Source organism: Onychomys torridus, chromosome 6, assembly GCF_903995425.1.
Source record: "Onychomys torridus chromosome 6, mOncTor1.1, whole genome shotgun sequence".
Lineage (NCBI taxonomy): Eukaryota > Metazoa > Chordata > Mammalia > Rodentia > Cricetidae > Onychomys > Onychomys torridus.
Window position 1 is genome coordinate 16,054,261 of NC_050448.1, and position 18,521 is coordinate 16,072,781.

At 43.2% G+C, this 18,521-nt stretch overlaps 2 protein-coding genes across 6 annotated transcripts in view; one reads left to right on the forward strand and one right to left on the reverse strand.

Annotated features, from left to right (window-relative positions):
- Positions 1-18,521, forward strand: part of LOC118585372 (ATP-binding cassette sub-family B member 10, mitochondrial-like) — a 30,680-nt gene that overhangs the window by 10,695 nt on the left and 1,464 nt on the right. Inside the window, exon 2 of one of the 5 annotated variants that reach the window (XM_036189861.1) lies at positions 17,017-17,419. In XM_036189861.1, the coding sequence (XP_036045754.1) occupies positions 17,017-17,078 (62 nt within the window). In that variant the 3' untranslated portion in view covers positions 17,079-17,419. Of the gene's footprint in view, positions 1-630; positions 2,228-10,494; positions 10,565-17,016; positions 18,488-18,521 lie in introns of those variants that run through there. The other 4 variants (XM_036189860.1, XM_036189863.1, XM_036189864.1 and 1 more) reach the window with 4 other exon arrangements.
- Mccc1 (methylcrotonoyl-CoA carboxylase 1) overlaps positions 14,822-18,521 on the reverse strand; it is a 47,469-nt gene continuing 43,769 nt past the window's right edge. Inside the window, exons 18-19 of the mRNA XM_036189857.1 lie at positions 17,608-17,679; positions 14,822-16,863 (exon numbers count right to left, since the gene is read on the reverse strand). Of these exons, the coding sequence (XP_036045750.1) occupies positions 16,753-16,863; positions 17,608-17,679 (183 nt within the window). The 3' untranslated portion in view covers positions 14,822-16,752. The remainder of the gene's footprint in view (positions 16,864-17,607; positions 17,680-18,521) is intronic.

Sequence of the window (18,521 nt, forward strand, 5' to 3'; positions counted from 1 at the left end):
CAATAACCAGGTCATAATTACACCTAACATGATGGAGCTCCCAGGAACTCCCATGAAGTATCCCATGTTTATCTGCGAGTGAATTATATATTTTAGAATAGGTAGCAATGTCCCTGAGGGACATTCTTTGAGTGTCTCATAACTTAAATATGACAGCCATTGATATTATATGAATTATTGTTACATTACATTATAAAGAAATAAAGGAAAGAAAAACACAAATATTTGTCGTGTGTGTGTGTGTGTGTGTGTGTGTGTGTGTGTGTGTGTGTAATATACCTCAGCAGGTCTTGGATCTTAGAAGAGTGACCCATACCTTCATTCCTTTAGAGTCTGAGTTGTCTGGCAGCTAGCTTGGATTGCCTTGTTGCAGTTTCCCATTGACTTTAATCTCAGGATATTCTAACGCCAAGATAGACTCCCTAACGGACCTCCTTCATTCTAGACATAATCTTACCTTCTTTGTGGAGAAGCAATCCAGTTTCTCTGTGGTAGTCTGGATCAATCACCCCACCTTAACACTAATATTCCTTTTTTAGCCTGTTGGTTTAAGGGCATCAGAAGCCCAAAATGACCAGGGGGAAGTCTGAGCTTTTAGTTCAATGGAATGTTTATTGTGTCTCCTGGCAGGAGTGCTCACCCATCTGGAACTAAACTTCCAGGCCATCCAAACTTCAGGCCATAGAAACAAGGGTCACTGGAGGTGATAGTGAGTGGAATGATTCCCATTTCTACCCCGGTGTCCTGGACCCTGTGAATCTTGACTAGAAGGGAAACTATACTATATATTGGATTTGATTCAAAGCATATACAGCCTTCTTGAGAACTCTGCCACAGCCCTCCAGGCTACTGCCACTTAACTGTACTGTAACTGTGTTTTCAAAAAGTCATCCCACTGTTGTGTCAAGCCATCTGCTTCAGGATGGTGGGGGACTCTGGCTGTGAAGTGAGTTCCTTGGTCAGAAGCAGTGTTGTATGGAACACCATGATGGTGGACAAAAAATTCTCCAAGTCCACAGATGATGGTTTTGGCAGAAGCCTTACTTGCAGTAAAGGCAAATCCACAGCCGGAATAAATATCTACTCCAGTAAGGACAAAGTGTTGTCCTTTCCACAGAGGAAGTGGTCCAGTGTAGTCAACCTGCAACCAGGTTGCTGGCTGATCACCCCGGAATGGGCTCAGTGGTGGTCTCTGCTGTTGGCATATCTGGCACTCAGCAGCAGCTGTAGCCAGGTCAGTCTTGGTGAGTGGAAGTCCATGTTGTTGAGCCCATGCATGATTCCCATTTCTGCCATCATGGCCACTTTGTTCATGGCCCACTGGGCAATGATAGGGATGGCTGTGGAAAGAGGCTGACTATCCACAGAAGGGGTGATCCTATCCACTTGATTATTGAACTCCTCAACTGAAGTCACCTTTTTATGAGCATTTAAATGGAACACAATTGTCTTCGCATCCTTTGCCCATTTGGAGAGATCTGCCTATGTGCTGCTTCCCCAGATGTCTTTCTCACCAGTTCTCCATTCATGCTCTTTCCAAGTCGCTGGCCATCCACCCAGCCATTCCACTGACTACAACCCATGAATCAGTAAACAATCGCACACCTGGCCATCTCCCCTTCCAAGGGGAATGTATGACCGCGTATACTGCCTGAAGTTCTGCCCACTGTGGAGGTTTCTCTTCACTGGTGTCTTTTAGGGTTGTCTCAGAAATGGTTTGTAATAGTGCAGCTGTCCACCTCTGAATGGTGCCAGCATAGAATGCAGAACCATCAGTAAAACAGGCTTTTTTCCCCTCAGTCAACTGATCATAGGCCACATCCCCTGAAGCTATAGATGCATACTTGGGAGCAGAAGGCATTGTAACAGGAGTAGAGCCCATAGGTGTCGGAACATAGTCCAAGAATATAATTCCTGAGTGCTTTGAGAAAACTCCACGAAAACAAGAGAGTCTTATGACCTCAATTTCTTTAAAAACAAGGAATTGTTTTTGTATTATGCTTTCAAGCCCCTCCAAGGTGTAGCAGAGAGGAGTGAGTTTACTTCAAATTATTCATTACAACTGGCTATTGTTATTTGTTTACATGCCTCTATGGAAAATCATGTTTTTAATGCACACAGGTTATCCACACCATGTGTGGCTTGCCCTTGTGAGTGTATATTTTATTCTTTACCCTTAAAGTATAAATTGGTTGATGTTCTGAATAAAGTTGGCTATTGCATGAGACTTTAGTCTGCCTCATTTCTTGGCTCCATTCTCCCAGGCCCCACCACCTCTAGAGTGTTAAACAGTAAGCATTTGGGCAATAGATTCATGTAACTTTCTCATGCTCTCAGGATCACATACATACCACTTCAGTTTAATAATGGGTTTCTGATGTGTATATCCTACTTTATGATTGGTGGGCCAGATAATACCCAGCTCAGGTTGCCTAATACCTTGGTGGCCCATTGGCAAACATTCAGTTTATGCTAAGGCCCAAGAGCTGTCTCTCAAAGGGGGAATAGTTGTCTCCAGATGATGATAGAGCCTTGTTCTAAATCCCAAAGGTCTCTTCTGTGATTCACCTATGGGGTCCTGCCAAAGGCTCCAAACAGCATTCCTGTCTGCTACTGACACCTCAAGTACCACTAGATCTTCTTATCCAAGTGATCACAGCAGGCTGGACTTGTTGAAGAGCCTTCTGTTCCAGGTCCCACACAAAGCTAGCAATTTTGAGTCATTTAGTTTATGGGCCAGAGTAACACATCCAAATGTGGAATGTGCTGTCTCCAGTATCCAAATAGGCCTAACTGTTGTCTTTCTTGGTAGTGGGAGGGGCCAAATGCAATAACTTATCCTTCACCTTAGAAGGAATATCTCTGCATACACCACACCACTGGACTAAGAATTTCACTGAGGTTGAAGGATCTTGAACTATGGTTGGATTATTTCCTATCCTCTCATCCTCACATGTGTTACCAACAAATCCAAAGTGCTTACTACCTCCTGCTCATTTGGTCCAATCAGCATAATGTCATTAGTATAGTGGACAGGTGTGATATTTTGTGGAGGAGACAGAGACCATAACTATCTTCAAGCAGCTATGTTATGGCATAGGGCTGGAGAGTTATTATAACTTTGAAGTAAAACTATAAAGGTATAAAGCAAATTGCTTCTGGTGGTCCTTAGATACAGGTATTAAGATAAAGGCATTTGCTAGATCAATAGCTGCTTATCATGTATGTGGAGATGTGTTAATTTGCTCAAGTAAGGATACCACATCTGGTACAGCAGCTGCAGTTAGAGTTACTATTTGACTAAGTTTGCGATAATCAGCTGTCATTTCCATGATCCATTTGTATCCTGTTGGAGAGTTGAAGGGAGATGTGGTGGGAACCACCATCCCTGTATCTTTCAAGTCCTTTATGTGGCACTAATTTCTATAATTCCTCCAGGTTCAATATAATCTTTGGTTCACTGTCTTCCCTAGTAGAGGAAACTCCATTTGACCTTTCCAACCATAATAGCCTTTACTTCACTCCACAAGCCAGGGAACCAATGTGGGAATTCTGCCAGCTTCTAATTATATCGATCCTAACTATATTCTGGAACTGAAGAAAGAACCATAGGGTTAGGTTGGAGACCCATGTGAGTTGGACTCAACCAAAACTCCACTAACCACCAGACCTCCTTAAGTCCCACTTTAACTAGAGGATCACAATGTTCCTTGGGATTTCCCAGAATCAGTATAGTTTTAAACCAGTATCCACTAGACCCCGGAAAATGATTGTTTTCTTTCCCCAAGTGCACAGTTACCCTTGTGAAGGTCATAGGTCTCTATGAGGGAGGATGGGGAAAAGGCTAACATTAAAACCTTTTTGGGGGGTGGGTGGGGTTTCTCTGTGTATTGCTAGCCATCCTGGAACTCACTCTGTAGACCAGGCTGGCCTTGAACTTACAGAGATCTTCCTGCCTCTGCCTCCCAAGTTCTTGGATTAAAGGCATGTGCCACTACCATCTGGCTAACAATAAAACTCTTAGGTACTTTAGCAAGATCCTTCCTCAGATGGACCTGGCCATCCCTTCATTTAAGGAGTTTTGGGTCTGGGTATTGGCTCATCTGGAAATCGGTGTACAGGCCAAATTTCCTCATACTATGATCCAGGATAGCCTTTTTCATTTGTTCCAAAAATTTTCTGCTTATACAAATTAAATAAAAATGTAGTAGACTGATCTGTTTCATTCCTGGAAACACCATGACTGATTAGCCAGTACCAAAGATCCATATGAATCACGCCACCATAAATCCCACTTTGTCTGTGCTGCCTACAATAACTATAGTCATCTTGATTTAACAATTCAGTGCTGCCACCTGGTCCCTGCTACTCTGGGGCCCAATTAACCCATCATACATATTTAATTCATCGAATTGAGTTCCAGCATCTCCAACCCTAAGATCCAGCACAAGAAAAGAGCCACCCAAGGCTCTTCAGATATGCTGGTGCCCCCTCAAAATTTTGGGTCTTATAGGATTAGTGAAGGGCATGTCTTCTGGGCCTCCTCATTGTGGAGGGTAAGGTTTCACACATCATATCCACTTTGTCACTGTAGTTTTCCAGGGCTTTCAAACCCTTCATCAACATGAAATCAGGGCATATTAGACATCTCCAGCTCCAATTCAGTAGGCCATCTTTTGACAAACGCTTCAGCCAACCAATATTCAAACCTTTGATACCTTTAAAAACTTGATCAAGCTTCCATATTAAATCTAGAATCTCCACACAGTAGATCTATATGTGATGGCTAATATTTGTTGTCCATCTAAAATCAACTAAAACACAAGCAGCTGGCCATGCATCTGAGGAACCTTCTTTATTGGATCATTTGGGGTAAGAGGAACCACCCTAAATCTGGGCCACATAGAAGGGCATGGAAGGAGGAAGCTTTGGGATTCTATCTGCTTGTCCTGTCTCTCACTGGCAAGATCATCTATCATACTGCTGAGGCATTACTTTGGGGCATTAGAGCCTACTTCATAGGGATTTCAGCATAGACTGAAGAGCAACTAAGACATCCAGCCTTGTAAACAGAATGAATTTTGTTTACTGGTCTTTTCTTTGGGAGTCAGCCACTTTGATAACTCCAACCCTGTTTGTGTGTACTCAGTTAGTTCTAGTCCCCCTGAGAACACTGACTAACACTGATAGTGGTACCAGAAGTGGGGTAGGACTTCTCACCTCCAGTGATTCAATCAAGAAACCTTCATGGTGTGCCAGCTGCTTGTGTTTTTGGTTGATTGCAAATGTATTAAACTTGACAACCAAGATTAGCTATTAGTTACTTTTCTCAGGAAACTGGTAGTAAAAGGAAATCCCACACCTCACAAAGGGCATGAAGAAAAATCCCATTACCAACATCATACTTACTAGTGAATAAAACAAACCAAAACCAAAAACCTGAATGCTTCTCCCTAACATGGCAAGAATACAAGTATGTCTAGTATCACCATTCTATTAGTCAGTTCTCATGGCTATAATAATATAGTTAAGGTAGTATATTAAGATCTCCAGAGAAAAAGTACTAATAGAACAACTCTATATATGAAAGTACTTAGGAATAAATTTAACAAACCAAGTGCAAGGTTGATACATTTGACAATTATAAAGCATTGCTAAGAAGCCGGGCGGTGGTGGCGCATGCCTTTAATCCCAGCACTCGGGAGGCAGAGGTAGGTGATCTCTGTGAGTTCGAGGCCAGCCTGGTCTACAGAGTGAGATCCAGGAAAGGTGCAAAGCTACACAGAGAAACCCTGTCTCAAAAGACCTAAAAAACAAAAACAACAACAACAACAACAAAACATTGCTAGAAGTTAAGGGTGATGTAAGCCAATGCTATCCCACATTCATGAACATGCAGTGTTGCTGGCACAGCACATCCACACACCCCCCAACTTAATTTTCTGGCTCAGTGCAGTTCCTACTAAGATCTTAGTAGGATTTATAGGAATTGATAAGCTGAATCTATGAAAGATTTATATGAATAGCAACACAAGTTGGAAAAACTATAACCAAGGTTCAGTGACTTACATTTCCCCATTGTGGACCTTTACTAATGAAGCTGGAGTAACCCAAACATTATAGCAATAGCATAAAGACAGACATGAGAACTCCCAAATAAACCTTTACATCCATGTTTAATTGATTTTCAACAAAAGGATCCAGGCAACTCAGTGGGGGAAATAACACCCAACCAATGTTGCTGGGACAACTGGAATTTCAAAGTATGAATTTGAATTTTCTTTGTGCTGTGCTAAAATAATTAAATAAAATATGGATCACAGGCTGAAGGTAGGAGCTAAATCTATAAAACACTAGAAGAAAACAGAAGAACGTTCATGGTTTGGTGAGCTCTTAGAAATGACACAGAATCACACTTTATTAAAGAAAATGGCTTACTAAAATTTAAAAAAAAAAAAGTTACACTTCCAAAGACAGCAGTAACACAATGAAAAGATGAGTCACAGACCACAGGAAGCATCTGCCAATCCTGTTCGATAAAGGATGCCCAGGATGGGTAAAGAATTCTTGCAGGCAAAAGGTCAGAGACTCAACCTTTAAATGGACAAGAGCTGAATAGACATTTCACCATGGCTAATAGACATATGAAAAAGTATTTATTCATCATTAGTCACTAAGGAAATGGAGAAGAGAATCCTAGTAAGACCCCATTACAGTACTCATCAGAAGGGCTGTGTAGAATGGTACTTTTTCTGTAAATGGGGGAGTAAGACTCCACTGCTTCTTGTCCTGTGAGTGTAACGAAATGCCAGGATACACAGGAAACGATAGTGCCTAACTGCCAGTGGATGTAGAACTGGCTGGTAGAAGATTATTCCCTGCATTTATTTAATTTCAAATATTTTCCTTCTTTGAGAATTGTATATGTGTACAATGGAACTTGATCATATCCACCCCCCTTCCCATTTTAACTCTCCTGGACCCCCTCCCCAGCACATAGTCTCAACTTCATTATCATCTCCTCGTCTTCCTTACTCTCCTCCTCCTCCTCCTCGCAACCCAATGTGTCCATTAATGCTGCCTGCATGTACCTGAGTGTGGAGCCATCCACTGGAACATGGGCAATCTGTCAGCAAACACACTTTCCCAAAGACAGATGCTCCCTCCCGAGCAGCTATCAACTGCCATAGTTTCTCAGCTAGTGGAGAGGCTTTGTGAGCCCTTCCCTGGCCATGCTGTTCCTTTCACTGCCTTATCTTGTGCAGGTAACTACAGCTATGGCCAGTTCATGATTGCAGCTGTCAAGTCATGTCTGGAAGGCAGAATTTTACACAATTTCCTTATCCTTTAGCTTTTAGGCTTTGCCCTCGTTCTCTTCCATGATGTTCTGTGAGCCTTGTGGGACAGAGTTGATATAAATATTCCATTTAGGATTGATCACTCAGTCACGTATTCTCAGCACTCTGACAAGTTATGAGTCCCTGCATTAACTGTCACCCACTCTAAAATACTCTCACAGAGGCTGAGAGCAGCACAAAATCTATGGGTATAGTCAGACTATTAAAAGGTAGTTTGACAATATGGCCATTTAGCAGAACAAAAGAAGTAAGTTTTCCCCTAGAGCTTTTGACTTCCCAGCCATACATAGCATTTTGTCCAGCTTTACAGTGTGTGCTGGCTGGGTTTTATGTCAACTAGACACAAGCTAGGATCACCTGGGAAGAAGAAATCTTAATCAGGAGAATGTCTCCAGAGGCAAATCTACAGGGCATTTTCTTGATTAATGATTGATGTGTGTAGACAGTTCTACCCCTAGGCAGGTGGTCCTAGGGTGTATAAGAAAACAAACTGGCCAGGTGATGGTGGTGCACGCCTGTAATCCCGGCACTCGGGAGGCAGAGGCAGGTGGATCTCTGTGAGTTCGAGGCCAGCCTGGTCTACAGAGCTAGTCCAGGACAGGCTCCAAAGCTGCAGAGAAACCCTGTCTCAAAAAAACAAAAAATAAAAATAAATAAATAAATAAATAAATAAATAAATAAATAACAAAACAAACTGAACAAGTCAGAAGAGAAGGAGCAAGCCAGTAAGCAGCACCCCTCCATGGCCTCTGCATCAGTTCCTGCTTTCACCTTTCTCCCTTGAGTTCCTTCCCTGAGTTCCCTGGCTGATGGGAGATAAGCTATAAGATAAAATAAACCCTTTTCTCCCCAACTTGGTTTTGGTCATGGTGTTTTATAGTAATAGTTAGAGAAACTCTAAGACACAGTACCAAGCATGAATTCTCTTTTGTAGGACAGGCCTTAACTCTAGTGAAAAACAAAACAAACAAACAAACAAAAAACAAACCAACCAACCAAACAAACAAACAACAATTACCCCTCTAACCATTACCACCCCTATAAATCCTCATGCCTGTGTTACGTCAACAGGCAGATCTTGTCTGGAAATCAGTGTGTGGCATACAAGGTCCAGCTCTGGGTAAGACCATGAATTTTTTTCTCCCCAGCACCTTCTGGACTTATGAAAGCTAGCCAGTAGGGAGGAGATTTTTTGATCATTTCCAGATGAATTTCTCTGTCCCAAAACCAAAATGTGTGCTACCTTCAACTGTGGGCTCTTAGCATCTAGTTCTGGAGGGCAACCAAGAGCACTGACAATAACATGTGCTGATTTGGAAGTCTCTAGGACCTCCTTGATCCACAGCTCACACTCACAGGGAATGCCTCATGTCTGTCTGCTGATGAGATTGTCTTCTGTATTGTGTCCCCCTGCTGTGTACTACCATTCAAGTTCCTTTTAAAAAATATTTTATTAGCTTATGAAGTAGTGTGTTCCCTTTAGATTTTTCATATATTCTTTCTTCCTTAAATTGCTTTTATCAGGATATTTTAAAACAGAAATAGAAAAAGTAATTAAGTCGGAGTTTGCACTAGGGATTAATCCCAGGACCTTACATGGGCTAACCACATACTCTCCTACTGAGCTACACTACCTAACTCCTCAAAAAAATATTTGTAACCTAATCTAAAGACTTAATAAAGCAATAATGAGGGTTGGTATGTATGAATAATTGAGTTAACCATTGCTTGGAGTATAAGGGAAAGAAGGAATTTACATCATTGCCAAGGCTTGCAGTTTGGGAGGACAGTACATATCTTGGTAACACATCACAGGAAATTATGGAACTAAGGCATTCTAAATCCAGCAGCTGTGAGACAAATATCTGGTGATGAGGATAGTCTGGGAATCCCATAGCCCAGAAAGAATAGTGTCCTCAGAGGTCTGAGCAGGACTGCCAGGGTGCCTGGTAGGACTTAAAAGTCTACTGTCATGACTGCAACCTGAGAAAGTGTGAGGGAAAGTGTGTTCAGCAGGAGTAGAGCCATGACCAAGTGTTTCTTCCCTGCACTGGGCACTGTGGTAGATCAAATGAGAAAGGTGCCCCTAGGCTCATATCATAGATTTGAATGCTTGATCTCTGGTTAGTGGAACTGTTTGGGAAGGATTAGGTGTATCCTTGTTAGAGAAGGTGTGTTGCTGGGGTTGGTCTTTGAGGTTTCCAAAGACCCCCATGATTCCAGTACTCACTCTCTGCCTCTTGCTTGCTAATCAAAATATGAGCTCTCAGCGATTATGCCTGCGGCCATGCCTGCCTGCCTGCGGCCATGCTCCTCACCAGGTAGTCATGGCCTCTATCCCTCTGAAACTGCAAGACCCATACAACCTTCCTTTTTAAGTTGTCCTGGTCATGGCATTTTATTTCAGAAATAGAGAAGCATCTAATACAGACACATTTGGAGACCTCCATCTCTTCTCCTCTTGCACACAGATCCAACAACATTTTTCCTCTCTTCCTGAGAGTTTAGAGCCCTGTGTGGATTCCTTGAGATCCTCTGATGAAATGTACAACAGAAGTGCCAAGTGTTATTATTAACACTGCAAATATTTTACCCACAATGGAAGTGCAGGTCCGGGAGTTATATTTCTACTTCTGACATACCAAAGGTTTTGTTTTGAGGGTTAAGCACAGCGTGTGTGCTGATGTCAGAAGAGCTGACAAGGTAATGAGTTCAGCTACAAGCCAGCCCTACTCTGCTGTCCAGGGAAAGTAGTGATGTCCACCCACACTGAGGTCAGACCAACAGCATCCCTCCACTGACAGCTATCGGTTTATTACTACTAGCAGGCAGACAGAACAAATCCAAGCCCAACCTTTGTGCCAGAGATGAGCTGCCCTTGGAGCTTATTGATACTCCTTCTGCTCAAAGATTCTAGTGACATGCCAGCCTGGAAAACACTGGGGCCTTTCCTAGAGAGACATATAATCTGCTCGTGGTTGACAGATGTTATGGTGTCACTGGAGCAGACTAGAGACAAAGGGGGAAAAGGGAACTGGCTGATGCATGTCTAAGCAAGGCTCATCATCACCCAAGGTGTGATGTTTGCAAGAGTAACCGGCTAACTTGAACTTAGCTCTCTTTTCCAACCCTGTAGCATGAATATTAAATGGAACTTAATAATGAAATCAAACCTGAAGCCAGGTATTGGGGTGAATGCCAGAAGATCAGAGAAACAGTACAAGCCACAGCCACCTCACCTAGCCAATTCCTCAACTGATCCTACTTCACAAATGAGTCTGTCAAATACGCTAAGCCTATAGGCTGAAGATGATGCCCCAACACTGCAGAGAAACCTCGGGTGACTGTCCAGGCAGCTGGCTATTCTGTGAAGCTGCTTGCGTGCACTCTCTTTTTTTATTTTTGTTAGGTAATATTTCCTTCTTGGGACTCTGAGGGAGTTGAATATTAGATAGTTATAGTTAAAGTTTAGATAGTTATAGTTTTCCTTGTTAAGAATTTTAGAAAAGAAACTCACTAAAGAGTAAGTGTATACATTTGAAAGGCGTTATAAGATAGTTCTATTAGTAATATTAAGTTAGGATAGAAAGTGAATCAGGTACATTTTGGACTTACCAAAATAGAATAGATAATGGAATTATTTTCTCTGAATTTGTCAAATGCAAATGGACTAGACATTGTTTAGGTATTTATTGCTTGTATATATTGTATATAGTTGTACTTTTGTATATAGTTTTTCTTACATTAGTTATAACTTTTTTCCTTTTTTTCTTTTTATTAAAATAGGAAGGGGGAAATGTGGTGATATATTATTTGTGCTGAAATGTGATTTTATTTGTATGTTAATAAATAAAGTTGCCTGGAGGTCAAAGCTAATAGCAAGCCATAGCAGACGCCGGGCGGTGGTGGTGGTGGTGGTGGTGGTGGTGCACACCTTTACTCCCGATCACATGACAGGCAGATCTCTGTGTGTTCAAGGATACAGCCAGCATGGAGACACATGCCTTTAATCTCAATTCCAACCATAGAGACCTAGAGGTCTGTATAGACAGGCAGTGATGAGGAGGTCATGTGGTTGAGTTTACAACCAATAAGAAGGCAGAACAGAAAGTCAATAAAAAGACAGACACACAGGAAGTAGGCCTCTTGCTGAGGGGAAGGACGGCAGTGGCAGGAAGGGTAAGAAGGCGGTTTTAAGTCTCAGCTCTTAGCTACTGCTCTGACCTCTTGGGCTTTTAACTCTGCATTTGGCTCTGTGTTTCTTATTTGATAAGACTGTTACATCTACACAACCCTGACCCTCCTTTCCTGTCACTATATGAGACCCAGAGTCTTGTGCATGCTAGACTAGCACTCTACCCTGAACAACACCTCTAGCCTGGAAGAATACTTCTATATTAAGGACTGGGTATAATGTTTCAAACCTATAATCCTAGTATTGGGGAGATTGAGGCAGGAGGACTGCTATGAGTTCAAGGCCAGCCTGGGCTACACAGAGATCCCATCACAAAACAAATATAAGAATGGTAGCTCATACCTATAATCTTGGTACTTGCCTGTAGAGGCATGTGACTTAAATTTCAAGGCCACCAGGTTTGTGTTATATAAGTTTCCTTGCAGATTGAAACATTTCAACTTGCAGGGAAGCTCTTTAAACAGGAAGGTTGCATAACTCAAAGTTAGCTTCAGGAAGTTCCTGAAACCGACCAGATTCACAGGGCCCCTTCCTGCCAGAATAAGCAATAGAAGTTGAGAGTGACTCTCAGATGGACTAAGCTAAACTGCAAAGACTCTCAGACAAGCCAGTATGAAAAGAAAACCCTGAGATAAGACCAGCTGCCTGGAAAAAACAAAACAAACAAACAACAAACAAAAAACCCAAACAAACAGACAAAAAACCAGGAACCAGTTGGAAGGGGTTTAGACCAGAGTCACTTGGAAAGGACACTGTCCAACCTGTTGAGCTGCCTACAGGCTGTGCAGTGTGCTCCCGGTCCCAGCTTTGTGAGCTGTCATCCATGCTGGAGTGGGCTTTGATGATGCAGCTATCTTTGAGTCATTTCTGCTCTTTTAAGTGACCCCTCACCTACAAGTAACCCTTCATAAAACTCACTATTTCACCAATTGACTCTGGTGGTATCTGTACTTTGGTCTGTACTGGGATCCCTATCATGGGGTGAGTATGTGAGTTGCATCCCCTCAAGGAAAAATCTTGTCACGCCACAGTTTACATAGTGTGTTGCAGGCCAGTTTGTATTACACAGCAAGGCCCTGTCCCAGAGAAAAATAAATAAAAAGAAGTTAAGGTGTATATATACCAAAGTTTGTCTTCCCTACTCCCCCAACATTAGGCCCTTCATTTGGTCTCCTCTGGACTGTCTCCACATTCTCCAGGGTGTACTCAAGATTGTGCACATTGTACAACTTGTAACCGTAAACTGTTCAGAAGTCTTCAGCAGCCCCCAGGCTCCAGGAACAGACTGCAACACAAAAAGCCTTTGCCTTGGTGGGCAGCTGCATCCTTGTCTGTTGTCCTGTCCATGCTGGAGCACTCTGCCCCAATACACTGTGGCTCTCCTGCCTTCTTAGCCTCTGCTAGTCCCTATGCCTGAAGTGTCTTGATACTACCCACCTACCTACCATCTCTCTTCACTGTGTGGCAAATGGCCGTCCTCTAAAGCTCCGTTAAAATGTCACTCCCTCTCTCACTGTCTTGATCTCCAGTACGTTTTCTACTCTTTTGGTCCCCATAGCATCTAGTTCCCCGGGTACTTCTTACTAGGATTGACTACCTTTTCCTATATGGCTGCCTCACTTCCCTTAGATAGAGCCTGAACAGAAGCAGTTCTTCCCATCTGTGTTTCCAGGGACAAAAGCAAACATCAAATGTCTGTACAAATGACATGCATGCATGCATGAGGGCTTGCTAGCAGATCAAGTCTGCTGCTCACCTCACAGGGGCCCATTCAGTTGAGAGAGAGAGAACAAGAAAGGCAACTGCTTCAAGCTGGCTGAATGGGAAGGTAAGTGACTCCTGTCCCAAGCCCATCTTACAGGAAGGCTGGTTTAGGAATGGTTTGGATGGGCAGAGGGTGTTTCCACACTGCAGGGCTGTCTTACAGCAGCCCAGGGATGCATACACGATCTTAACCACCTAACTGTAAAGTGTTTTTCAATTCTGCAAGAACAAACATGATATCCTTGAGGTTTCACCTTAAAGCAAAAAACATAAGGTCTCACTGTGTAGACCAGGTAGGCCTGCAAATCACAATCCTGCTTCAGAGTGCTGTGATTACAGGCATGTGCCACCACACCACCTCCCCATCACTGATTAGTGCACTGCTATCCAAGTCCTGACACAACCTGAAGGCTGGAGGAGGATCTGCCCCATGTCCCTTTTGCTGGTTGTCAAACTTGTACTAATAAAAGAAGAAAAATAAAAACAACTTTTCTTGATTACTTCTCTACAAGCACTGGCAAAGCCCATAAAATAAACACACAGACTCTTATATTATTTAAACTGTTTGACCTAATGGCTCAGGCTTCTAGCTATCTAGTTCTTACATCTTAAATTAACCCATTTCTATAAATCTATACCTTGCCACATGGCTCGTGGCTTACCAGTATCTTATATGTTGGTACTCATGGTGGCGGCTGGCAGCATCTCCTGACTCAGTCCTCCTGTTCCCAGAATTCTCTTCTCTGCTTGTCCCGCCTATACTTCCTGCCTGGCTACTGGCCAATCAGTGTTTATTTATACAGAGTGATATCCACAGCACTGCAGTGTCCAATGTATGCCCAAACCATATTCTCCTTTGCTTGCCAACTGATTGTTTGTAATGTGGCTATGAATCTGTGTGTGTGTGTGTGTGTGTGTGTGTGTGTGTGTGTGTTGACCTTGCACACACTAGGCAAGTGTACTACCAATGAATTTCAGTTTACAGTGAGTATGTCTAGTGCACAGTGTATCTGGAGTTTTCTAGAAGTAGAATGTTAGATTATAGGACAAGGAAATATTTAACCTTATGAACACTGTCTGTGTTTCTCCGAGGGGCTCTAAATGCCAGATAGATTTTCCCCCTCAAATATCACTGTGTTCTGTTAATCCCAATAGTGAGATAAGACCATTACCACAATTTGAGCCAAATTTGAAGCAAACTTGATTTTTATTGGGTGTACTCAAGAGCTGGCTAGCAACTGCCTCCTAAATCAGGTTAGAGAGAGCAGCCAGCCCCAAATCCATCTCTTGGCCCCTTTAAGGAGTAACATCACAAGTAGTTTTACAGAAGGGAGACAATGGGGCCATAAGCAAATAAAATCTTTAAAAGAACATCATGTGGTCGCTCATGTGACTAGGGAGGGGTCAGGGAGGGTAAGGGTATTCTCAAAAACAAATCAAGGTCATGGGTCAGGTTCCAGGAAACAGAGAGTAACTCAACTCTCATAGTAAATAGAAACTTATTTTTAAAAATACAGTATAATGACTCCTGCCTTCAAAATGGAGTCAGGTAGGTTCCTTGCTAAAAAAGTAACTCTATATAATCACTCCTCACCAGTTTCTCACTTCATGGCAGGATTTTTCCTCAGCCTCCATTGCACACCTTGGCGTCTCTCCTCTAGTTGTGCAAATCTGCTCACGCACAGGGCAACACCAGCTCACTGTCCGGCCAGGTTCTGCTGCTGCCCCACACTTCAGTCTAAACCCTCCACCCATTTCCTTAATGAATCTTACCCTGGTCACATCTGCTCACAAAGCTTCCACTGAAACACCCATTTCCACACCAGCCGGCTTTCACCTCCAATGACATCCAGGAGATGTTCCCTTGATGAATGAATGGACATCCTAACTAGGGCAGATAATCAGACTGTGGGAGACCCACTCCTGACTCTCTGCCACCATTGTCAAAACTACCTTTGGAACCACTCCCTCGACATCCAGGGCATACATTTTGGAAATTCTGACATGATTATGCCCATCTCCGATGAGATTATTGACCAGGCAATCCTCACCCTCCATCACACCCAGCCCCGGAGCAGCGTGCTTGCAGATGCCTCTCCTCTAGCCCTAATTCCATTCCCTAGGACTTCACAGAAGCTTGCTGCACTTCCAGCCTTCTTCCGTCCCTTCTCAGCCCTCCTCTCTATTCCGTCCCCATTCCTGTATGTCAGCCATGTGTGTAGAGGCCTGAAGTTGATGCCCGGGATCTTCCTCAATTATGCTTCGGCCTCACTGTGAGGCCAGGTCTCTCAACCAAACTCAGAGCTCACTGCTATGGCGAGTCTCGCTAGCCAGCTCATACCAAAGATCCGGTCTCCGCCTTCTGAGGGTGGAATTGCAGGCAAGATGGCATGCTTGCCTGGCATTTTCAGGGCACTCCGAATCCGAATTCCAGTCCTCTTGCTTTTGTGTAGGCACCTGAATCACTCTGCCATCTCCTTGGCCCTTTAGCCAATCTGTGCAAAACCATTTTTTTAAATTTATCCAAATTAAAGATAAATAACGTCTGAGTATGATACAAACGCTTTTTTAAGATGCCCACTTAGTGAGTGCAGTACTGCCATGCTAGCAGAGTTCCAGGGACAGACCTGACTGGGGTGGTAAGGTAATGAGGAAAAGAGGAGCCCGGGAGGCACAGCTGGATCAAGGCCACAGGTTAGCTCATCTTGGTAGGAGTGGTCTCTGCAGGAGAGCAGGCTGTAAACATCCTGGGGGGAGAAAGCTATGGTGGACAATGTTTGCACACAATATCAATGTCTGCACAGGAAACAGAGGAAGGCTTTGTTCAAAATTCCCCTAAGCCTCACCCACCCAAAGGAGAATCTCAGAGTGGGGGTGGGTGGGGTGCCATTTTCCTTGGGTCTAAGGCTAAGATCCTTGACATGGCTGTGTCCAGATCAACAGCACACATTCAGTAGAAGCACACATTCACTCACTCAGGGCTTCCCAGGCTGCCCGCAAGTACAATAAAGGCAGAATCTAAAGAGAAACTTTCCAAACACAAGGACTAGACACAAGTGACTCTCATGTCTTAAAATAAGTGAGCCGTGGTTGAGTTCAGCTCTGTGACCCCTGCCTCTGAAGTACGTTACTATATTGTCATCAGGGGAACTGGAAAGCCATTCACTTACATGACTTTCCCTTACCCTACTTCTAAAAGAGTAAACATACAAGATCTAAGGCAAACAATAGTTTCTAAAAAAAAAAATACAACTCAGTTTTATTTCTATGAAATCTTTTGAGATAATTTGTAAGTATGAAAGGGTTTTACAATCACATGATTATTTATTTAATAAAGCTCCTCTTCCCAGGATCTAGAAATTCAAGAGGCACTTGCTGGATCCAGGTAGGTAAGATGCTGTGCAGTCGCTGTGAACACAGTCATTATAACTTGAATTAGTCAGATTCCTCTTCAAACTCCACTAGAGGTGCATGTCTGTTGGCCTGGGCCCCTTCTCTGAAGAACACCTTTTTTATCCTGCCATCCTTTGGAGCTTTTATGGTATGCTGTAGGGACATAAACAACAATGGTAGTCATGCCAGGGAGGGCCAGGCTCACACCAAGCCATGAGAGGCAGACAAAAATGAAAAAAAAAAAAAAACAAAACAGCTAATACCTTCAATGTTTTGTGGTTTCTCTGTTTGTTTGTTTACACACAGCTCCAACCACAGAGAAAATGGAAACATTTTTACAGTTGAGAAGAGTCAATATTGAGCGGTAGCACTGTCAAGCACAAGACTGGGAAGCTCCTGTCTAATGAACAATCTCAACCAGGTTTTACCGTACACTTTCATGTGGGAAGCTGACGTGAAGTACCAGGACTTGGGGTGCCACAGAGCCCTGGGGTCAACCCCAGCATTACAACGCGGCCTTCCTGCTGGAGGTCCCAGTTCAACTCTGGAGGCCGGTCTACCAAGCTTCCAGAGTGAATGTAGTGTTTGCGAGAGCCAGGAGCTACTGGCCTACAGTCTAACACTTGTCCTTCTTCAGCTTTAGGAAATGGCGACAGTGTGTTCGGCTGCGACACTGCTGATGATAATTTCAGTCTGTTCAGAATGGCAGGTATTGGCTTCACAAGATGAAAATGAATTTACCAGAAGAATGGTTGCTTTAGCTTTTGCAGTGAATACTTAGCCAGTTCATGACTCTTAGTGTTTAGAATGTTATTAACCCATCACATAAAGCAAAGCACAGCTAGGCTGGGTTGCTCCCAAGGCTTACTTGGCAACTGAACATGGGATCTCACATACCTCCATCTTCATGGCGATCATAACGATCAGAGAGTCTCCGGCTTTTACCCTGTCTCCAGCTTTCACCAACACCTAGAGATTGAGGGATATGGTGAAACACAGGTCCTTCTTGTTCACAGAGTTGGTATGTGAACAAATGGAACAGGAGCACAAGCCTACAGGTCGGTGTTATTTGCCAAGGACAGATGTACCAAGGATACTGGAGTCTGCTGGGTCCACTCAGCACTGCTAGCACTGTTGAGAGTGTATGTGCTTAGTCTCTTTAGGTTCTGACCTAGTTTTGCTTGACTCAGAGGAATGGATCTTACATAACTTTGTACTGTTTTGTTTTTCATGAATATCATCAGGACAGACCTCACATCTGATACAGGGAAATGTATCCATATAAATGATACAGGGAAGGATGGATACCTGTAACTGTCTCATACAGGGCGGAGGATGAGGCTCTTGACTAGTTTTCTAGTTTGGGAGTTACTTATCTGTTGAGTCTGTGTTACAAGTGTATAACTAGTCCTCAAATGAGAACAAAAGGATGTCTGTCCCTCTCTCCAGTTCTGTTAGACTAATAAGCTGATGTAGACTAAGTATCTTCTTAGTTAATATAGCTACCAAACCATCCATAAAGACACCAGCAGGGAGTTAGCTCTCACGAAGTCATTAAGCAACAAGCATCTCTGGATGCTCCTAAGATCACCCAGTCCTTGGTGATGCTTCTTTAGTACGGTCTCAAAAAGCCACTGTGTGTCCATCTTCAGATGTGAGATGACCATTCTCTGCAGGCATCCCTCACTGTGGAAGGCTGGTGTGAGTAGAGACTGACCAAGCTAAAGGCAGATCTAACCCTGTCAGGTCACACACTGGAGAACAGTGGAAGGCTAAATAATTCTTTTCCTCTTTTTTTTTTTTTTTTTTTT